Source organism: Chanodichthys erythropterus, chromosome 12 (assembly GCF_024489055.1).
Source record: "Chanodichthys erythropterus isolate Z2021 chromosome 12, ASM2448905v1, whole genome shotgun sequence".
In the NCBI taxonomy this organism is placed as follows: Eukaryota; Metazoa; Chordata; class Actinopteri; order Cypriniformes; family Xenocyprididae; genus Chanodichthys; species Chanodichthys erythropterus.
Window position 1 is genome coordinate 41,919,749 of NC_090232.1, and position 17,779 is coordinate 41,937,527.

General features: G+C 36.0%; 1 protein-coding gene across 5 annotated transcripts in view; it reads left to right on the forward strand.

The window, feature by feature from the left end:
* Window positions 1–17,779, forward strand: part of aplf (aprataxin and PNKP like factor) — a 40,139-nt gene that overhangs the window by 3,717 nt on the left and 18,643 nt on the right. For 2 of the 5 annotated variants that reach the window (XM_067404666.1, XM_067404669.1), the window contains 9 exons: window positions 124–195; window positions 1,743–1,903; window positions 4,732–4,906; window positions 5,813–5,918; window positions 8,469–8,653; window positions 9,436–9,710; window positions 10,378–10,500; window positions 12,607–12,653; window positions 16,848–17,244. In XM_067404666.1, coding sequence (XP_067260767.1) covers window positions 124–195; window positions 1,743–1,903; window positions 4,732–4,906; window positions 5,813–5,918; window positions 8,469–8,653; window positions 9,436–9,710; window positions 10,378–10,500; window positions 12,607–12,653; window positions 16,848–17,035 — 1,332 coding nt within the window. In that variant the 3' untranslated portion in view covers window positions 17,036–17,244. Of the gene's footprint in view, window positions 1–123; window positions 196–1,742; window positions 1,904–4,731; window positions 4,907–5,812; window positions 5,919–8,468; window positions 8,654–9,435; window positions 9,711–10,377; window positions 10,501–12,606; window positions 12,654–16,847; window positions 17,245–17,779 lie in introns of those variants that run through there. The other 3 variants (XR_010896739.1, XM_067404667.1, XM_067404668.1) reach the window with 3 other exon arrangements.

A 17,779-nucleotide genomic window follows, 5' to 3' on the forward strand; every position in this document is an offset into this window, starting at 1 on the left:
CTGGGACTTGTCACAGCACCTATTGTTGGTTTGATTGTTTCTATTATTCTCCTCATTTGTAAGACATAAAAGCATGATAAATGACTAAATGTAAATGTTTCACTTTGTCTTTTTTCTCACCAGGTGAACGATAAGAGGGTGTCCAGGAACCACGGCATCCTGGAGAACCAAAACGGTCAACTGCGTCTGAAGCCTGTAGGTTTTTGTTGGTTGTCTGATGTGGGCAGAGAGTCTTGATGGCGGTTTTGTCATTTCAGACTCTTCTGCCATACAAAAGCAGCACTCGACTTTGATGTTAAGACATCAAAAGTTCTTGATTGAGATCTCCTCGCATCTTTCTCTCTCCAGCAGCTGTCTCTCTTAATTACACGTGTCGCTTTAGCCTCTTAGTCATGCTGTCATAGCAACAATGATTGCATTTGGGTAATTTTCGCCTCTATTGATCTTTTGACTCTGAGTATTTAACAAGCCCTTGTTTTCAAAACAGCATTTATCTCATGAATATTCAGATTATTAATAGCTAATTGCATTAAATCATTAAACACACTCTAGGCAAGCATACAAATGTTTCTAGCCGCACAAGCTCAATTCGGTTATTGTTACAACTAAAACTATTTAGTAACGCTGTAGGGTCTCATTTGTTAACATGAGCAATGTACTTTTACTGCATTTATCCTTTATTAATGTTAGTTAATGTTAATGTTAATGTAAGTTCACAGTGCATTAACTAATGTGAACTGACACAATTTTTGATCTTAAAAATGTATTAGTAAATGCTGAGATCAACATTAAAATTAGTAAATGCAGTAGAAGTATTGTTCATTGTTAGTTCATGTTAACTAATGCTAACAAATGAAACCTTATTGTAAAGTGTCACCAAAATTGTTTTCATTAATTGAAATACAGCTGAAATAATATAGTATAGATATTAGATAAAAAGTTTAAACTTAAAAAAAAAACTTATTTACTAAAATACTAAAACTAAGTCAATAATATTATCCCTTAAAACTCATCTTTGATCACCAAAATTACAAATTTAAGTTTTTTTTCCTTGAAAAATTTCTTCATGCCTTAAAATAGTTTGAATGCAACTCCACACCCTTGTCTCATTTAATATAGGCATGAATATGCAAATTAGCCCCGCCTCCACTCACTCACACCAGCTCAGGGATCCACTTGACATGATTGGTTACAAAGTAGTTTGTGACGTCAGAAACACTAGCGATTTCAAACCGCGGGTTTGAGACTTTCTTTTTTCCAATGCCGTTTTAAATAGGAAATACGAAGCAATGGAGTTGACTTATGAATTTGCTCGTGATTTATCTAAAAGCATATTAAAAACACCACATAAAGATATAAACAACATTAAAAACTTGATTTTCACCACAGGGGACTTAAAAAAAATAAAGCTAAATAGAAATATAAAAAAACAGACACATAAAATCTTAAATGCATGAAAAAATTACTAAAAATTTAACTCAAAATTAAAATATAAAAATAAAGCTAATTCAAAACATTTATAAATAATATAATAGTATATAAATAATATTATTACAGTATTTATGAAATGAATGAGTGAAACGTCAGAGATGAATCAGTCATTGTATTCATGTGGGAGACAAACCTGACATCTCTTAACAACACAAGATGGCAAAATAATTCTGAACAGTATGATAAAGACCTGTGCAAAAATAATTATGTGCATGCGACTGACCAGCGTTCCTCTTGTTTCCGACCTCTAGACACACCTGAACCCATGTTTTATTCAGACGAACATTGTGGCCAGCCCTCAGCCGCTGGAGAAGGACCAGTGGCACTGCTTAAAGGAGGGAGACATTTTCTCTCTCATGCCCGGAAAATACGTTTACAGAGTGCGCGTCAAAGAAGAGGATCAAACCCTCAGGTGATTCAGTCTGTCACTAAAAGCCATTCATTTTATTATTCAACAACAACAGAGCTGAATCTGATATGATTTTACAGTGTACATGTTTGCAACAAGCTCTCCATTTATTTCACTCTGTAAAAGAAAGGGTTAATATATTGTTGATGCAATTTACCTTAATACAGTCAAGTCTGGCTTCATTCTGTTTGAAACACTCACTTTTTTATTGATTCCTGATGGATAAAATGAAGTGCTACGTTGTTTTACTTCTGAATATTGTACAGTTTGTCACCTTATGGAAGTTAAATTGGTTTAGATTCAATTAAGGATCCTCATGAATATTCACACCCTCATGAATATTCAAATACATTCATGCATGTAGTGTTATCATTATTTGTCATCTTAAAATAGAGCCCTTCATTAAAGCCAGTCATTTATCTCATCTTTCCATATTTCCTCTGGTCATGATAATCAGTGTCTGGTTGAATGTGATCATTTTGGCCTTTACCCTTAAAACCGATCTGTGACCCACTGAGTTTAGATCAAAGGACACTTTTATTGTCTTTCTCTATAATGAGCACACTGGTCCTGAATGGACACCTTCAAACAGACGCTCTGATAACACCCAGATGATCAGATGAGAAAACAAATGATAAGTGCTGCTGTGGCGAATCGATTCTGAATGTGCTGATTTGCATGCATTTAAAAATCATGCCTTTCATCTGTGAAATTAGACAATTAGGTGGCTGTCTTTTCTTAAGGCGTGCTCACGCTGACGAGGGATTGTTGTTTTTGTTAATGACGAAAGACTGGAAAGATTTTAAGCCTTGATTGTCTCCTCAAAAGTGCACAAATATTGTCACAATTGTGTCATGCATTGTTGAATATTATCCAAGGGATTTTACCAAAGTGTGAGGCTAAAGAGGACATACGCTTTTTTACATGATCAACTTTCTTTAGTGTGTTGCTATTTGAACATGAAAAAAGGCCTGCAAAGTTACAAAGCACAAAGTGTCTCCAAAGAAAGTTACTCTCTATAGTAATAATAATAATAATACATTTTGTTTATAGGCACCTTTCATGACACTTAAGATCACCTCTATATCAGTATGCACTGTTTCTGAACTCCCTGAAATACCTCGATTGTAGTTTTCCTCCGAAAACGTACACATCACAATATTCCTCATTTAAATAATTCCCGCCCAAGGCATATGCAAATAAAAGAGCGAGGTCTGGTTGAGTTAATAGTGTGATGAAACTATAGACTAAAAAAAAAAAATGAACGTAGTGTCTGTGACGTCACCTGTAGGTTTCTGAAGAGCATTGAGGTTTCTGAAGTGGGCCATCGCCATCTTGGCAAGGGCGTCACCACGCATCACTCCTGGATAACTGAAAATGGGCAAAGAGGCGGGACGTGGTTGGAACTGAGTTGCTGAAACCACGCCCACCTAGCTTGACATGATCAAGTTAGCTCAGGCCAAGGAGCTATCTATCTTAGACACTATATAAAATATTAATAAAGATAACAGGTTATATAATTTGAAAGTTCAAAAGGTTTACTGTCAGTCTACGGTGTCTTTTTTATGATATAGATGCTCCAGCAGCAATTATATTGTAATTTGTGTCAGGTGTGCAAATGACAACACGCAATATCAAAACAGGACTTCATACCTTTGTAATGAAATGGCAATCGCGAGATGAATCCTATCCATTGCACTTGGGTAAAATGTCCATGAGTGTCCTCTGAAAAACAAACAACAGCACTTTTTGTCAACAAAAGCATTAAATCCATGAAATATTGATATATTGTCCATTGTTTGCATCACATTTCTTCTGAATGATCTGCTCTCAATCATCGTTCTTCAAGAAATTATAATTATAATTTTTCAAAATAGTGCAGCAGTTTTAGTTATAATATCCAAGCAGTGCTGTCAGAGTTTGCAGTGTCTCCAACCATTGTCATTGTAGTAAATCTGACGAACAAAACTTTTACCAATGCCAAGACGATCCAACAACGTGTGTTCTGTTTATCCTCTGCATGTGTGCACATGTACACAGACGCACATCTGTCTCGGCTATATAACCGCACAGCAAGCCGTATTATTTGATAATTGTCTGAAATAATCCCGAAAAAAAGCATAAACACGGCAAGTTCAGCGGCTGGAATTAGCTGAGGTGACAGACAGTGGCCACGCCCTTATTTATGCAGAACTTTAAGGCTCAATATAGTTTAAAGGATTAGTCCACTTTTAAATAAACTTTTCCTGATAATTTACTCACCCCCATGTCATCCAAGATATCCATGTCTTCTCTTCTTCAGTCGAAAAGAAATTAAAGTTTTTAATGAAAACATTCCAGGACTTTTCTCCATATAGTGGACTTCAACGGGCACCAAACAGTTGAAGGTCAAAATTAGTTTCATTATTAGCCCCATGTTAAAATGGCCAACTTTACAGCAGAAAAAGTTGCTGAAAAATTTACTGTAAAGTTGGGCATTTTAACATGGGGCTCAATGAGATTCTGCTTTCTTTTGGAGCCTGTCTTAGCGGCCAGTCGATGAATCGCAGCTTAAGTCACTTCTGTATTGGCTTCAAGAGAAACTGGGGGAGGTTGCCACTTGGTTGAAGCTCACTGTTATGGTAAGGGGGCGGGACATTTCCCAAACATGCTCAAAGCTCTTGACCAATAACAACACACTGGTCTAGCTGACCAATCGGAGCACATTGCACATTTTTTTGAACATCCAAGCATGAAAACCTATTCGAGTAGACCCAAAAACAAAACCAACTATTTGAAAAAAGGGTATAATATGGTCTCTTTAACTTATAGAAGATTTTGTTTCTTGACAGAAACAGTCAGGCATTTGAGGAGGAGGTGGAGAAGTGTTTGACTGGACCAGCAGGGCTCTCTGAAGACGCCGCCACACTTGAAGCCAACAGCTGCGTGCCCACGAGCCCCAGCTCCACACTCCCAGGAGATAAAGGAGCGGGTGCTTCAGCACACACTCTTTGCTCTCTAACCCAGGTGTGTGTGTGTGTTTGTATACATATAAGCTACCATTCAAAGATTTGAGGTGGGCATGCATTTTTAATGCTTTTGGATGAAGTCTCCTTAGGGGATGTTCACATATCACGTCTTTGATGAATAGAAAATTCAAAAGAACACCATTTATTTAAAATAATTATATTTTGTCACATAAATGTCTTTACTGTCACTTTTGATCAATTAAAAGCATCCTTGCTCAATAAAAGTATTCAAATCTTACTGACTCTATCTACCATAGCTTTATAAAGAGCATAGATGTGGGTTTCAGTGATTTAAACATGTGTTTTATTAATGCATGCATAATTGTACTGTATCCTTTTACGAAAGGGAAATGTTTTATTTCAGGAGCAGCAGGACTCACCCTGCTATTATGGCTGCTTTTAATATTATTTGTACTTTTCTGTCATATCATGTGCTTTTCTGTCTGCAGTGTTGTTCCTCAGTTTCCCCTCAGAAATGATATAAGTGTTTAATACCAGTCTCTCCTATACATATTGGCCCGGTTTCACAGACAGGGCTTAGACTAAGTCAGGATTAGGCCTTAGTTTAATTAGGGCATTTAAGTAGCTTTTAATATACGTGCCTTAGAAAAAAAACATTATTGGTGTGCATCTTGAGACAAAACGATGGAATATTTTAAGATTTGTCAGTGCAAGTTGCTTTCAGTTAAAACAGCTCAAACATGCGTTTTAGTCTGAGACTAGACTTAAGCCTTGTCTGTGAAACCAGGGGATACATTCTTGCATGCTATACTAACCCTACTCTTTTGAGCTCCTATATATTTACCCTCTTTTCTACTTTATCCTACTCTTTTATATTTTGTATGCTCTTCTATACCCTACTTGACTACAGTCTTATAATTTTAATCTATTTTGTGCTTTCAAGGTGCCCACAAAGAGCCAACACAATGAGTCTGATCTGCCACAGAAGAAGCGTATCTTGCCAGCCTGGATGATGACTTCAGCTACCACAAGCCCATCAACTGCCAAAGGTACTGTCACTATGGCAATGGAACACTGTCCCCATGGCAACAGAACCAGTGTTCTGTGTATAGAGTGCAACAGTCTGGTTCCGAAAGTAAAAATTCCATAGTTTTTGCATCTGCTGAAGCCATCAGTTCACATTATTTCAGTTTATTTTTAAATTCATTATGTCTAACTTTGGAATTCCTGATGAAAAATTACTTTACCCATGATGCTGTACAGAAAATTACACCAATCAGAGTAGAAAAAAAGCAACACATGCCAAAATAGCTCTTTAGCTCCGCCCACTCCCATCAAGCACCGTGCATGACGTAATCGAGCCGATCTCGCTATACTCTCAAAATACTAAAATATTTGCATATTTTGCAATAAACTTAAAATATATTGTTTTTATATATACTATCAACATATGAGAAGTAGTATATTTCCCCATCATTTTTAAATCAGTTATGCTTCATGGGATTGTAGTTCTTTCCCCAACCAAAGGTGTTAAGTACACAGTCTTGTACCTTTTCAAAATAGATTTTGCTTCAAATCAGAGTTTGTAGTGTTACGATTCACATCGTAGCTGGTTGGTTTGGCTAATGGCTTATAACGCTTTAACTTTTTTGAAATCCCAATGGGGGAAATTACTGGAAAAAATACTTCTGGAACCAATGGCGCTGAAAAAGGAGGCGGGCACTAATGCACTCAATTCACACCCAGACCAAAAAAAAAACCACATCTGTCAAGTGTCCAGTCGTCACAGAGATAGTAGTCAGGCAGTTTTTGAGGGATAAAGTGGAGAAGGCAGAGAGAGTTAAGCCGTGGTCACACTAGACTTTGAACGCACGAAATTTCATCATGATATGACGTCACGGTCTATAGCGTCTTTTTTATAAATATGAATTCCACATATAGTAATACATTCAAAATGTAAAAAAATACAACCTACTCGACTTTACTGCAAAAATCATTCTTTTAATGCAGCCAAGAGGTCTTGCCGTGATTAATCGTTCTTCTACTGGCTGCACGTCTTCATGAATTCACAGATAAGTGTTCACCAAACTTGAATTTTGGAACGGAGCATGTGCGTTTCCGGTCTGACACATTTGCATGCGTTTGAATGGAAGTCAATGGAACAAAAAGTGCAGTGTGACCGCCCCTTTAGACGCTTTCCGCTTGTCAAATCAGTTACAGTGCTGTGACTCCAACCCAGACAGACTATGTCCAGATTTGTCCCAGATGTCTCCCTCATTCTCAGGGCTTCTCATATGCATTCTGCCGCTCTCCAGAAATGCAGATGTATTGCTAATGTGCTTGAAAAAGAGCAAGTACAGACTTCATAAACACCTCATTAGCACCAAACCTGTCATATTCAGCACTCCATCTGGGTCTCGTGGCACTGCAGGTTTGTTCTTGAGAAAACTTTCTTATTCAGCTCATGTAGGTGCAGATTTGTTTCTCTAGCTAGCATCAGTCTTTAAGCCTTTAATGCATGATGGCCACTACAGTACTTTAAACACATTTTTTAACCATTCAGGGTGTGATGTTACATCCTTACCCATATATACAGTACAGTCCAAAAGTTTGGAACCAATAAGATTTTTAATGTTTTTAAAAGAAGTTTCGTCTGCTCACCAAGGCTACATTTATTTAATTAAAAATACAGTAAAAAAACAGTAATATTGTGAAATATTATTACAATTTAAAATAACTGTGTACTATTTAAATATATTTGACAAAGTAATTTATTCCTGTGATGCAAAGCTGAATTTTCAGCATCGTTACTCCAGTCTTCAGTGTCACATGATCCTTCAGAAATCATTCTAATATGATGATTTGATGCTCAAGAAACATCTATTGTTAGCAATGTTGAAAATGGTTGTGCTGTATAAGTGAAATATAGGTTTTCTTTAATGAATAGAATGGTCAAAAGATCATTTTTGTAACATTACAAATGTCTTGTCACTTTTGATCAATTTAATGCATCCTTGTTGAATAAAAATATTATTATTATTTTTTACGGATGCTTTAGTGCACAAGTTGCGCATGTGGAAAGACTTTCTGGCCATTATTAGCTCTTGTTTGCACCTGCAGCTGTAATTTTTGGACTGAAGCATGAGTTGAGCAACTGCCTTCATGCTCTGTACACACACACACACACACACACACGTATTCGCATCAGGCACTTTCTTTCCTTTGCGCACATTTACCGTGATGGATGAGAGAAATTTGGAAAGACTAACACATGAGGCATGCATTAGCTGTACTGTTCTCTCTGTCTGCAAAACATCCATGTCACCCTTATCTCTGTCCTTCTCAGTGCCACAGCTCACATCTGGAGCCCTCGGGGGGCCTTTTTCGCTTTATTGTGGTCCTACAGATCATGGAGGTCATGCAGTGTGTAATCAGTGCATCAGGAGACCATGATTTGAGAAAAAATAGATTTTTCCTGCATTACTTCTTATTCTTTTTTAACCTTGAATTACGGTGTGACCAAAAACATTAACATTTTTACCTATATAAACATGTTAATAAATCTCTTTTTTTTTCCTTCACATTTTTTTGTTGCTCAGCAGTGAGGGGGACTCCTACAAAACCCAAACGAGTAGCTACACCAAAGCGGGCGGCTGGACCCAAACGAGCTCGAGCCGCTCAGCTGTCATCTGAGGAAGAGGAGCTGGAGGAAGAGGTGCCCAAAAGGAAAACAAAGAGACTGAAGAGTGACTCTGAAGATGAGTCGGTGCCTCTGGTATCTCTGGTGGGATACATTATAATATATTAATGTATTATTAATATATTAGTATTAAGAAGATAATTGTATTTCTTAATCATTTGAAGTGGCCTGAATACTGCAAGTTTTTAATTTGTGATTACTTAATCAAAGCACACTGTTTATTAAATTAATATCACATTTCACTGCTTATTTATGTAATTTCTTTTTATTAGCTGTTACTGTAATTGTATAAAATTGGCAATGTAAACATATATATCATAAATTTAATATAAAATATTATAAACTGTAAAAAGTAAGCACATTCCAAACATTACATTTTTGGATACAATAATAGTATTAATTATAATATTAATTTTAAAATCTTTTTTAATTATTGGTTTGTTATTTTAACATTTGTTGTTGTTGTGTTTTTTTATTTGTAAAACATGTATATTGTGGACATGAATTAATTTGTTCCCTCATTTTAAGTGTGTGTGTATATATATATATATATATATATATATATATATATATATATATATATATATATATATACTTAAAATGAGGGAAAGAATAATATAATATAATATAATATAATATAATATAATATAATATAATATAATATAATATAATATAATATAATATAATATAATATAATATAATATAATAATAAAGTCTTCATATATTTTTATTGTCCGTATGTCATGTGCAGGGCTCAGAAGTAAAACCTGGTAGAGATGTATACATGAATTGTCACATATAGCTAATACCTGAATTTTGTTGCATTGAAATGGAAGTGTTTATTGTGTGCATGGATGTCCTGGCAGGATGATGCAGCAGCTCTCAAGAGTAGTGGAGTCCCAGACGGAGAGAACAGCAGCGGTTTGATGGAGCGTGATGATGAGGAGACAAGAGGAGCTGAGGTCAGACGAGGAGCTCAAGCTGAAGACTCAAAGACACAAGCAGAACATCCCAGTGATTCTCAGGTCAGCCAGGGACCCTCGCAGAGGTCAAAGATCATGGAGGCCGAGAGCAAAACAAGCACCAGTAAGGTGAAAAAACAGCGCCGGATGCCGTGTGCTTACGGCAGCTCCTGCTACAGGTACTTCAATAACCTAATGCCATAAATATATAACTCAAAATTTTCCGTGAAGATCAATGCTGCGCATGCTAATTAGTTTCATGTAGTTAATACAATCTCAAGATAAAGCGCTAGAAGAGGATTAAGACTGAAACATTCACAAGCAAAAGCTCCCCTGAGATGTTTAATATGCGTAAATCTGCTCGACTTTCAAAGACATACGCACATGTTTTCCCTAATGTCTAGATCTCTGGCGCTTATTTTTAATACCAAAAAGCTGAGAGATAAAAACACAAAGTCTGTACTTTAGCCGGAGGCTGCTGTCCTCGAACACAGGGGTGAAGCGTAACATCAAGTTGTATGCAGTTTGTTTTCTGTTCTGTTTCCATTCTTTAGAAACAATCATAAAGGTACTGCAAGCATCATCTCTAACTGACAGCAGTTGTGATTTATCAATTACTCTTTCAGAGTTTCTGTCTGTTGACTGTTTAATTGAAATATTCCTGTTATGAAGGTTCACAGAATGATAACGACAATGTGAAATCAAGAACGGAAACATTTCATTTCCAACTAGATTAGCTGTCAGTGTAATTAAGTTGCATGAGTGCTTGTCATTGAATCCATTTGCCTTATTGCGTTCAAGCATGCATTGCAGTTCACTGAGTAATTGTGTTTTTCCTCTCTTCAGGAAAAATCCGCTCCACTTTCAGGAGTGCAGTCACCCTGGAGACAGCGACTATGAGGACAAGGAGGCAGAGGATGCCGATGATGATGACAGGCCGGAATGTCCGTACGGAACCCACTGCTACAGGTGACTGCAAATGAGCTTAAAAACACCAGCATAAAAAATGACACACCACCATACTTCATTAGGGCTTTTCACACCAAATAGCTCTAGGAACTCCGTTATAGGAACTAGCCATTAGAATAGTTCCTCGAGAACTAATTTCTCACCCGGGTCATGTTGCCGGTTACATTCGCACCAGGAATAGGAACTCTGAAGCGGCCGACATTGCCGTCTACAAACACTAAAAACAAGAGAATGGAGGATGCTGTGATCAGTGCCAGGCACTACAGGTGAATAGGGTGAGCTGTTTATTAATCACAATACATTAAGACAATTATGTATCGCACGTTTTCTGAAATGTTATATGCAAATATGCAAGTGAAGCATTATCTAATTAATTAAATATGCACTAATTTGCATACATTTTCAGAACAGAATTCCAAACACTGGATAAAGCCAGGCTTAAAATCATTTTGTTGACATATTAGAGTTTTGGATCTCTTTTTTTATCACTCCATAAAAAAGAAAATGTTTTTAGGAATAAAATGTAAGATAAATCAGGAAAATTTTATATGAAAACCCCCTCTGTAAAAAAAACATAGGAGTTAGAGCTGCGTGATTAATCATTAAAAAAAATTCGATTTCGATTTGAACACCCACACAATCATAAATGACAACAAGCTAGGTATGCCTATTAAACTGACAAGTACGATCACAGGGGAACATTCAAATCTGTGTTGGCGCTAAACCAGAGGGAGCAGTTGTCATGTATAAGTATGAAAAAGCTTCACAAACAGTATTTTCAACCACACAGTATTATTATTTCTGTGATTTTCACGGAAGTAATGGGATAAAAGTTTATAGTTCAGATATAAACACTGATGTCTACAGTAAATCACCTTTTGAAAGTTACTTGATGCTTCAAATTAAGATTGTACCAGTTCATAATTTCACCAGTAGGTGGTGACAAGTGAGTGTTAAAAATATATATTTGGGTCAAAGACATTTAGTCTGCATCAATTACAAAAGTGATTTTATATACATAGAAAGCACATTAAATGCAAGTAAAATGTCTAATTTTAAGGTTTCAAGTACGTTTTGGGAGAATAAAATGTCAAAATGTGGGTGAAATAATGTTCCATTGTCATTCAGTGCAACACTTATATTTATGTAAAAATTGAAACAACATACTTATTCTGACCTGTATGTATTTAAATGTATAAAAGTATAAGTGAGCATACAACATTTTATTCTAAAGTAAAAAATTCTTGCTGACAAATGGGCAAAACCGAGGATATTTGCAATCTTTAAACATTTAAAATTACAAGTAAATAGCATATGGGGTAAAAGTAATTAGTCTTTAATATGGCATAAATAGATTTTTTGTTGTAAATATACCTGACAAGATTGTTACACTGAATGACATTTTAGTGAGTGTCTTCTGTAAATCATGGTAAAAATGTATGATATTTAATTTTTGCTCAGAAAACAAACAAATTAAACAGGACCCATTCTGATGTATTGAAAAACAACAATAACAACAAAAATTCAAAGCTGTATTACATGTATTGTTTTGATGCTTGAAAAATAAGTCTTTTGCCCTTTAGTCGCTGAATCATTCACTCAAGAGCTTTGTTCAAAAACACTGATTCATCCAGTAATGAAACAAGTCTTTATGAGTGAGTCATTGAATCATTCAAACCCATTTCTAAAACAAATAATTAAAATTAATTAAATATATTTTTAAATAGACTGCAGCAATTTACTGCAACCTCTAGTAAATTGCTTGTTATTTTGTTAAGTTAGAATCGTGATTTCTATTTAAAAAAAAATAAAAAATTGTGGGAGATTTGGATTTGTGGCTCAGTGCAAAAGAAAAATCTTTAAAGAAGACTCCTTTTGAAGGCATGTAATCATGTGATTGAAATCCACTTTCTTTTTTTCCACAAGTCTGAAAGAAGCTTTGCTGTTGGCAGCAAAATAGCCCAAAATGTCAAATTGATTAGTGCATGAAAAAACAGTGGATTTGCCTGCAGTATCTTTCCTCAAATGTAAAAGAAATCTGTTAGATTAATAAAGCATTAAGCATTTGTTTAAAGTTTGTTCTGTGTGCTTGCCTCAATATTTCAGGAAGAATCTGCTTCACAAGAAGGACTACAAACACACTAAATCGCCACGTGAGTATTTTTAAATGTGAATGAATGTGACCTGTCTGCCACAGTTACATATTTGAAGGGGTTATTCTGTAGGGGATTTTACAGTAAAAGACCCAAGGGCCAGATATGATGAATGTAAAAAATTTTACTGAAGAGAATAGATTGCAGTTTCATCAGCAGAGGTCAGCTTCAACACTCACGAGAAGTTTGTAGGCCGCTCTGCCTACATTAACATTTCCATTATACTCTCACACAGGTCACTAAACTACATCATTACTTCAGGTTAAATGATTCTGATTGGTTAAGAAATAGATACATATAATAGACTTAGAAAATGTCCACATATAATCTTTGTCGGGGAAAACAAGTCACTCCATCTATTATACGGATGACTCCAGGACCCTGGCTTTAGCCATGAAGTGACCTAGGTCACAAATATGCATTTCTAGGGACCAGTTTGTCCTCTCCAATACAGGATCTGTAACAAAAATACCAGCACACATTCACCGAGACATAGAAGTTGGCCGGGCTCTTGTTATAAACAGGATACTTCCCTAAAACATACTGATAACATGTTCTTTCTCTCAGTGAGAGGTTCAGACAGTATTCATCATTATTCTCTAGCGATTGAAGACGTAAAGAGAAGTAAATGCTTTATTGTATAATTCTATAACTATGTAAAAACTCCAAAGCATGAAGAGGTAATTAAAATCATGAAATATGTAGAAGGATAAATATTGATGGTTAATACCTTGATTATAAATCACTTATTACATTTTCTCAAAAGGATGCATATTGATGCGGCAGTGTATTCTGGAATCAGACCCTTCAGTTCTTAAGTATGACAATAATTAAAGTGATGCTTACTTTAGAAGACACCACTAATTGAGAGTAAGAGGTCTCTATCTGTCCTCCTTAACCTCAGACTGAATAATGCAATATTTACTTCCTGTTGGGGTCCTGGTTGGAAATAAATTAAATTATAGAACAATGGATTTAGTAAATCACTCCACAGAACTCAATTATTCGTACCAAAATAGTTTTTTGGGTAATATGTTATTTTATGCCTGCTCATGCTAAATCACCACATTATTGTTTTTTTAAATGTAAAATAAATAAAGAGTTTTTATCCAAGAAGGAAAGGGAAAATATTAGTTGCGCTTTCCAAACTGCAGATGCTAAGTCCTAAAAAAAAATGCCATCAGTCTTTCTTCCCATTCTCCTCTCCTTTTATCTGTCCTGTCTAATTTGGATTGATACAAGCATGAAATTCCACTGCAGGCCGCGGCGTTGATGTGAAAAGCGTGAACCGTGATGATCATCTGGATTTTTCCTGCATTTTTAATGTTTCATCAGGAATAAATTGTGAGGTGGACACCTCAGGAGCTACGTAATAAATGCTGAAAGAAAAATCTTTTTTGAGCAGCAAATCAGTATATTGTCACTGTTTGGTGGAAACTCATATCTCCATAGATTTTTTTTTTCCCCCCATAATTCATTGGTGTGTAAATTTTAGCAGCATTTAGTGGTGAGGTTGCGAATTGCAACCAATGGCTCAGTCCACCGCTCACCCCTCCCTTTCTAAGCACATAGAGAAGCTACGGTGGCTGACACAGGACAAAGATGTCATTGTCCGAGACAGCAGGGAGTAGCCAGTCAAGCAATGAGGTTTCTTCTTACTTCAAACAAATAACAGTCTCTGCTTCTAAAGATGCCAAGATGTCTGCTTGAGACTAAACTTCGTAACTCTGTTGGATTCTCAAACATTTGTTGTTGAGTCATAGACAATACTGTCTCAAATAGCCTGTGCGTATCACTTTGTCATGAGATTTTGGTCAAAAGACAAAAATTAAAGGTGCCCTAGAATCAAAAATTGAATTTACCTCGGGATAGTTGAATAACAAGAGTTCAGTACATGGAAAAGACATACAGTGAGTCTCAAACCCCATTGTTTCCTCCTCCTTATATAAATCTAATTTGTTTAAAAGACCTCTGAAGAACAGGCGAATCTCAACATAACACAGACTGTTACGTAACAGTCGGGATCATTAATATGTACGCCCCCAATATTTGCATATGCCAGCCCATGTTCAAGGCATTAGACAAGCCAGTATTAACGTCTGGATCTGTGCACAGCTGAATCATCAGACTAGGTAAGCAAGAAAGGACAACAGCAAAAAATGGCAGATGGAGCAATAATAATAACTGACATGATCCATGATATTTTTAGTAATATTTGTAAATTGTCTTTCTAAATGTTTCGTTAGCATGTTGCTAATGTACTGTTAAATGTGGTTAAAGTTACCATCGTTTCTTACTTTATTCACGGAGACAAGAGCCGTCGCTATTTTCATTTTTAAACACTTGCAGTCTGTATAATTCATAAACACAACTTCATTCTTTATAAATCTCTCCAACAGTGTAGCATTAGCCGTTAGCCATGGAGCACAGACTCAAACTCATTCAGAATCAAATGTAAACATTCAAATAAATACTGTACTTACGCAATTAGACATGCTGCATGACGAACACTTTGTAAAGATCCATTTTGAGGGTTATATTAGCTGTTTGAACTTTGTTTATGCTGTTTAAGGCAAGCGCGAGCTCTTGGGGCGTGGAGCACGAGAATTAAAGGGGGCGCACACCCTGAATCGGCTCATATTTAATGATGCCCCAAAATAGGCAGTTAAAATTAATAAAAAAAAAAATACTATGGGGTATTTTGAGCTGAAATTTCACAGACACATTCAGGGGACACCTTAGACTTATATTACATCTTTTAAAAACATGTTCTTCGGCACCTTTAAATAAATAAAATGAGCGTCCACATAGCTACAGTAAACTTAATAACCTTTTAGTTGATGAAAGCGTAATACGATGCACTTGCTGCCTCAGATGCAGCCATTCTAATGACGGACAAAACACGGTATGGTCGTTTGCCTCGTTTTGAGGCTCTTGTTTTTTTTAATCTGTCATTTATTTAAAAATGGTTTGGTGGTCACATCGGTCATCACTTAGGTTTAGCTATCTCATCTCTGTTTGCATACAGCCGTCTATAAATAGGGTGACCAAAAGTTTATCTTCTCTGAGATGTCGCTTTGACATTCTGAGATGAACAATAAACAATATGTTTGTTGTTCTAACTCATGCATATTTTACACCCACTGAAGCCAAAATCTGAATCATTTACCATGGGACTGAATGAGCGTAATGTTTGGTGAGTAACCTGAGGCTCCTAATTTAATATAACATTATGATATAATTAATCTGCTTTTAAACGAATTGACCCTTCACAAAGACCCACCCCCCTTAGTTACTGTTGCTTTGTCCGACAAGCCATAGCTCTGTCACGACACGCAGAGTGAGAAATACATCGCGGAGCAAAGAGGACACTGACAACACGTCGACAGACAAGACAAAGCAGGTTATTTATGATATTAAACCGTTCCAGCTTTCAAATTTGTGTGTTTTTTTTAAAGAAATTCATTTTGTGGCTCTTTAAAGTGTCGTGACAGATCGCAGTAGCGCCTCAGCTCAAGCGGCTCGATCATCTCTTCCTACTAGTTAATTTATAGCATCAAATAAACATGAATGAACATGAGAAGGAATGTTGTTTCAAGCACGGAAAGACGTCAGTACACACCATTTTTCAAGTTCAAGTCCACCGAGGTAAATCTAATAACTCCTGACTGCTTTGTTTGACAAAATGGCGGATTCGGCGTTATGATTGGTTAGATCGCTTGTCAATCAAACTCCCGGCGAAGGGTCAATTGAGAACATGCCGTGTAAACCCTGAGGAGGAACAGAGTGCACATATGGACAACAACATAAATATTAGGAGAAGCATATACCAAGATTTTGTGATGTTAATTAGCAGTCACTGATAAGAAATGATGGGCATTAAATGCTTCATGAAGTCAGACAGTTTTGCTTATTTTTCTCCAGAAAATGGTGTGGTGCGTTTTGAATGCCTCGCAAAAAAAAAAAAAAAAAAAGGCCCGCAACCACAGACGCTCGCAGTTGTTTTCAGAACATTATCGTTCTCAGAAGATCTTAAAAGTTGAAGCTTGTAAACATGCAGCTGTGCAAGATGCTTTTTCTTAAGCCCTGTTTACACTGTCTTGGGTGATCACAGTGGGTCAGTGAGAAATACAGATGTAAACGGCTCCAAAATGTTTCATTCAAGCCACATGTCCTGGTGTTCTGTTTCCCCAGCCAAGACTGCTGCTGCTGATGAAGAGGATGAAGATCACTACGAAAACAGTTTTATTAATGACGAGAGTGAGGAGGAAGAGGTGGATGAAGACTCGGACTATGTGCCTGAATCGGATGACAGTGGAAAAGGAGAGGACGTTAAACGGCTGCAGAAAGAGGCAAAAGCATTCCTCAGGAGGAAGAAGTGACTCGTTTGGGGTAGATTACATGAAAACTGCTTCTTCACACTAATCTCACAAAGACTATGAAACTTCTGACAATAGGTTTGACAGAATCCCTGTCCATGGAGGCATTTTATTCAGTTTTATAGATTTAGTTTTAGATTACCTTCATTACATTTTGCCTTCACATTTTAAGGAATTGTTCACCCAGAATTGTTTTTTTTTTTTTTTTTTTTTTTTTTTCGCTCTCTCCCTTAATTTAATTTTTTTTGCTATCTTATGTTTTTTTTTTTTTTTTTTGTGTTTTGTTTAATACACTTGCTCTTATCCCAGCCTGTCTTTTTGTGTCTGTCAGTGTTTGTATAAAGGCTGCTACTTTGTAAGTCTCTTGTTTTGTTGATTTCATGAATTCAGTTAATTATAGTAATGTTGGCTTTTATTTTCCCTGACTGGTTTATTTCTACTTCCGGGTCTTGAGTGAACTGTGTTTATATATATATATATATATATATATATATATATATATATATATATATATATATATATATATATATATATATATAGTACAGTCCAAAAGTTTGGAACCACTAAGATTTTTAATGTTTTTAAAAGAAGTTTCGTCTGCTCACCAAGGCTACATTTATTTAATTAAAAATACAGTAAAAACAGTAATATTGTGATTATGTATTCATGTATTACAATTTAAAATAACTGTTTTCTATTTGAATATATTTCACAAAGTAATTTATTCCTGTGATGCAAAGCTGAATT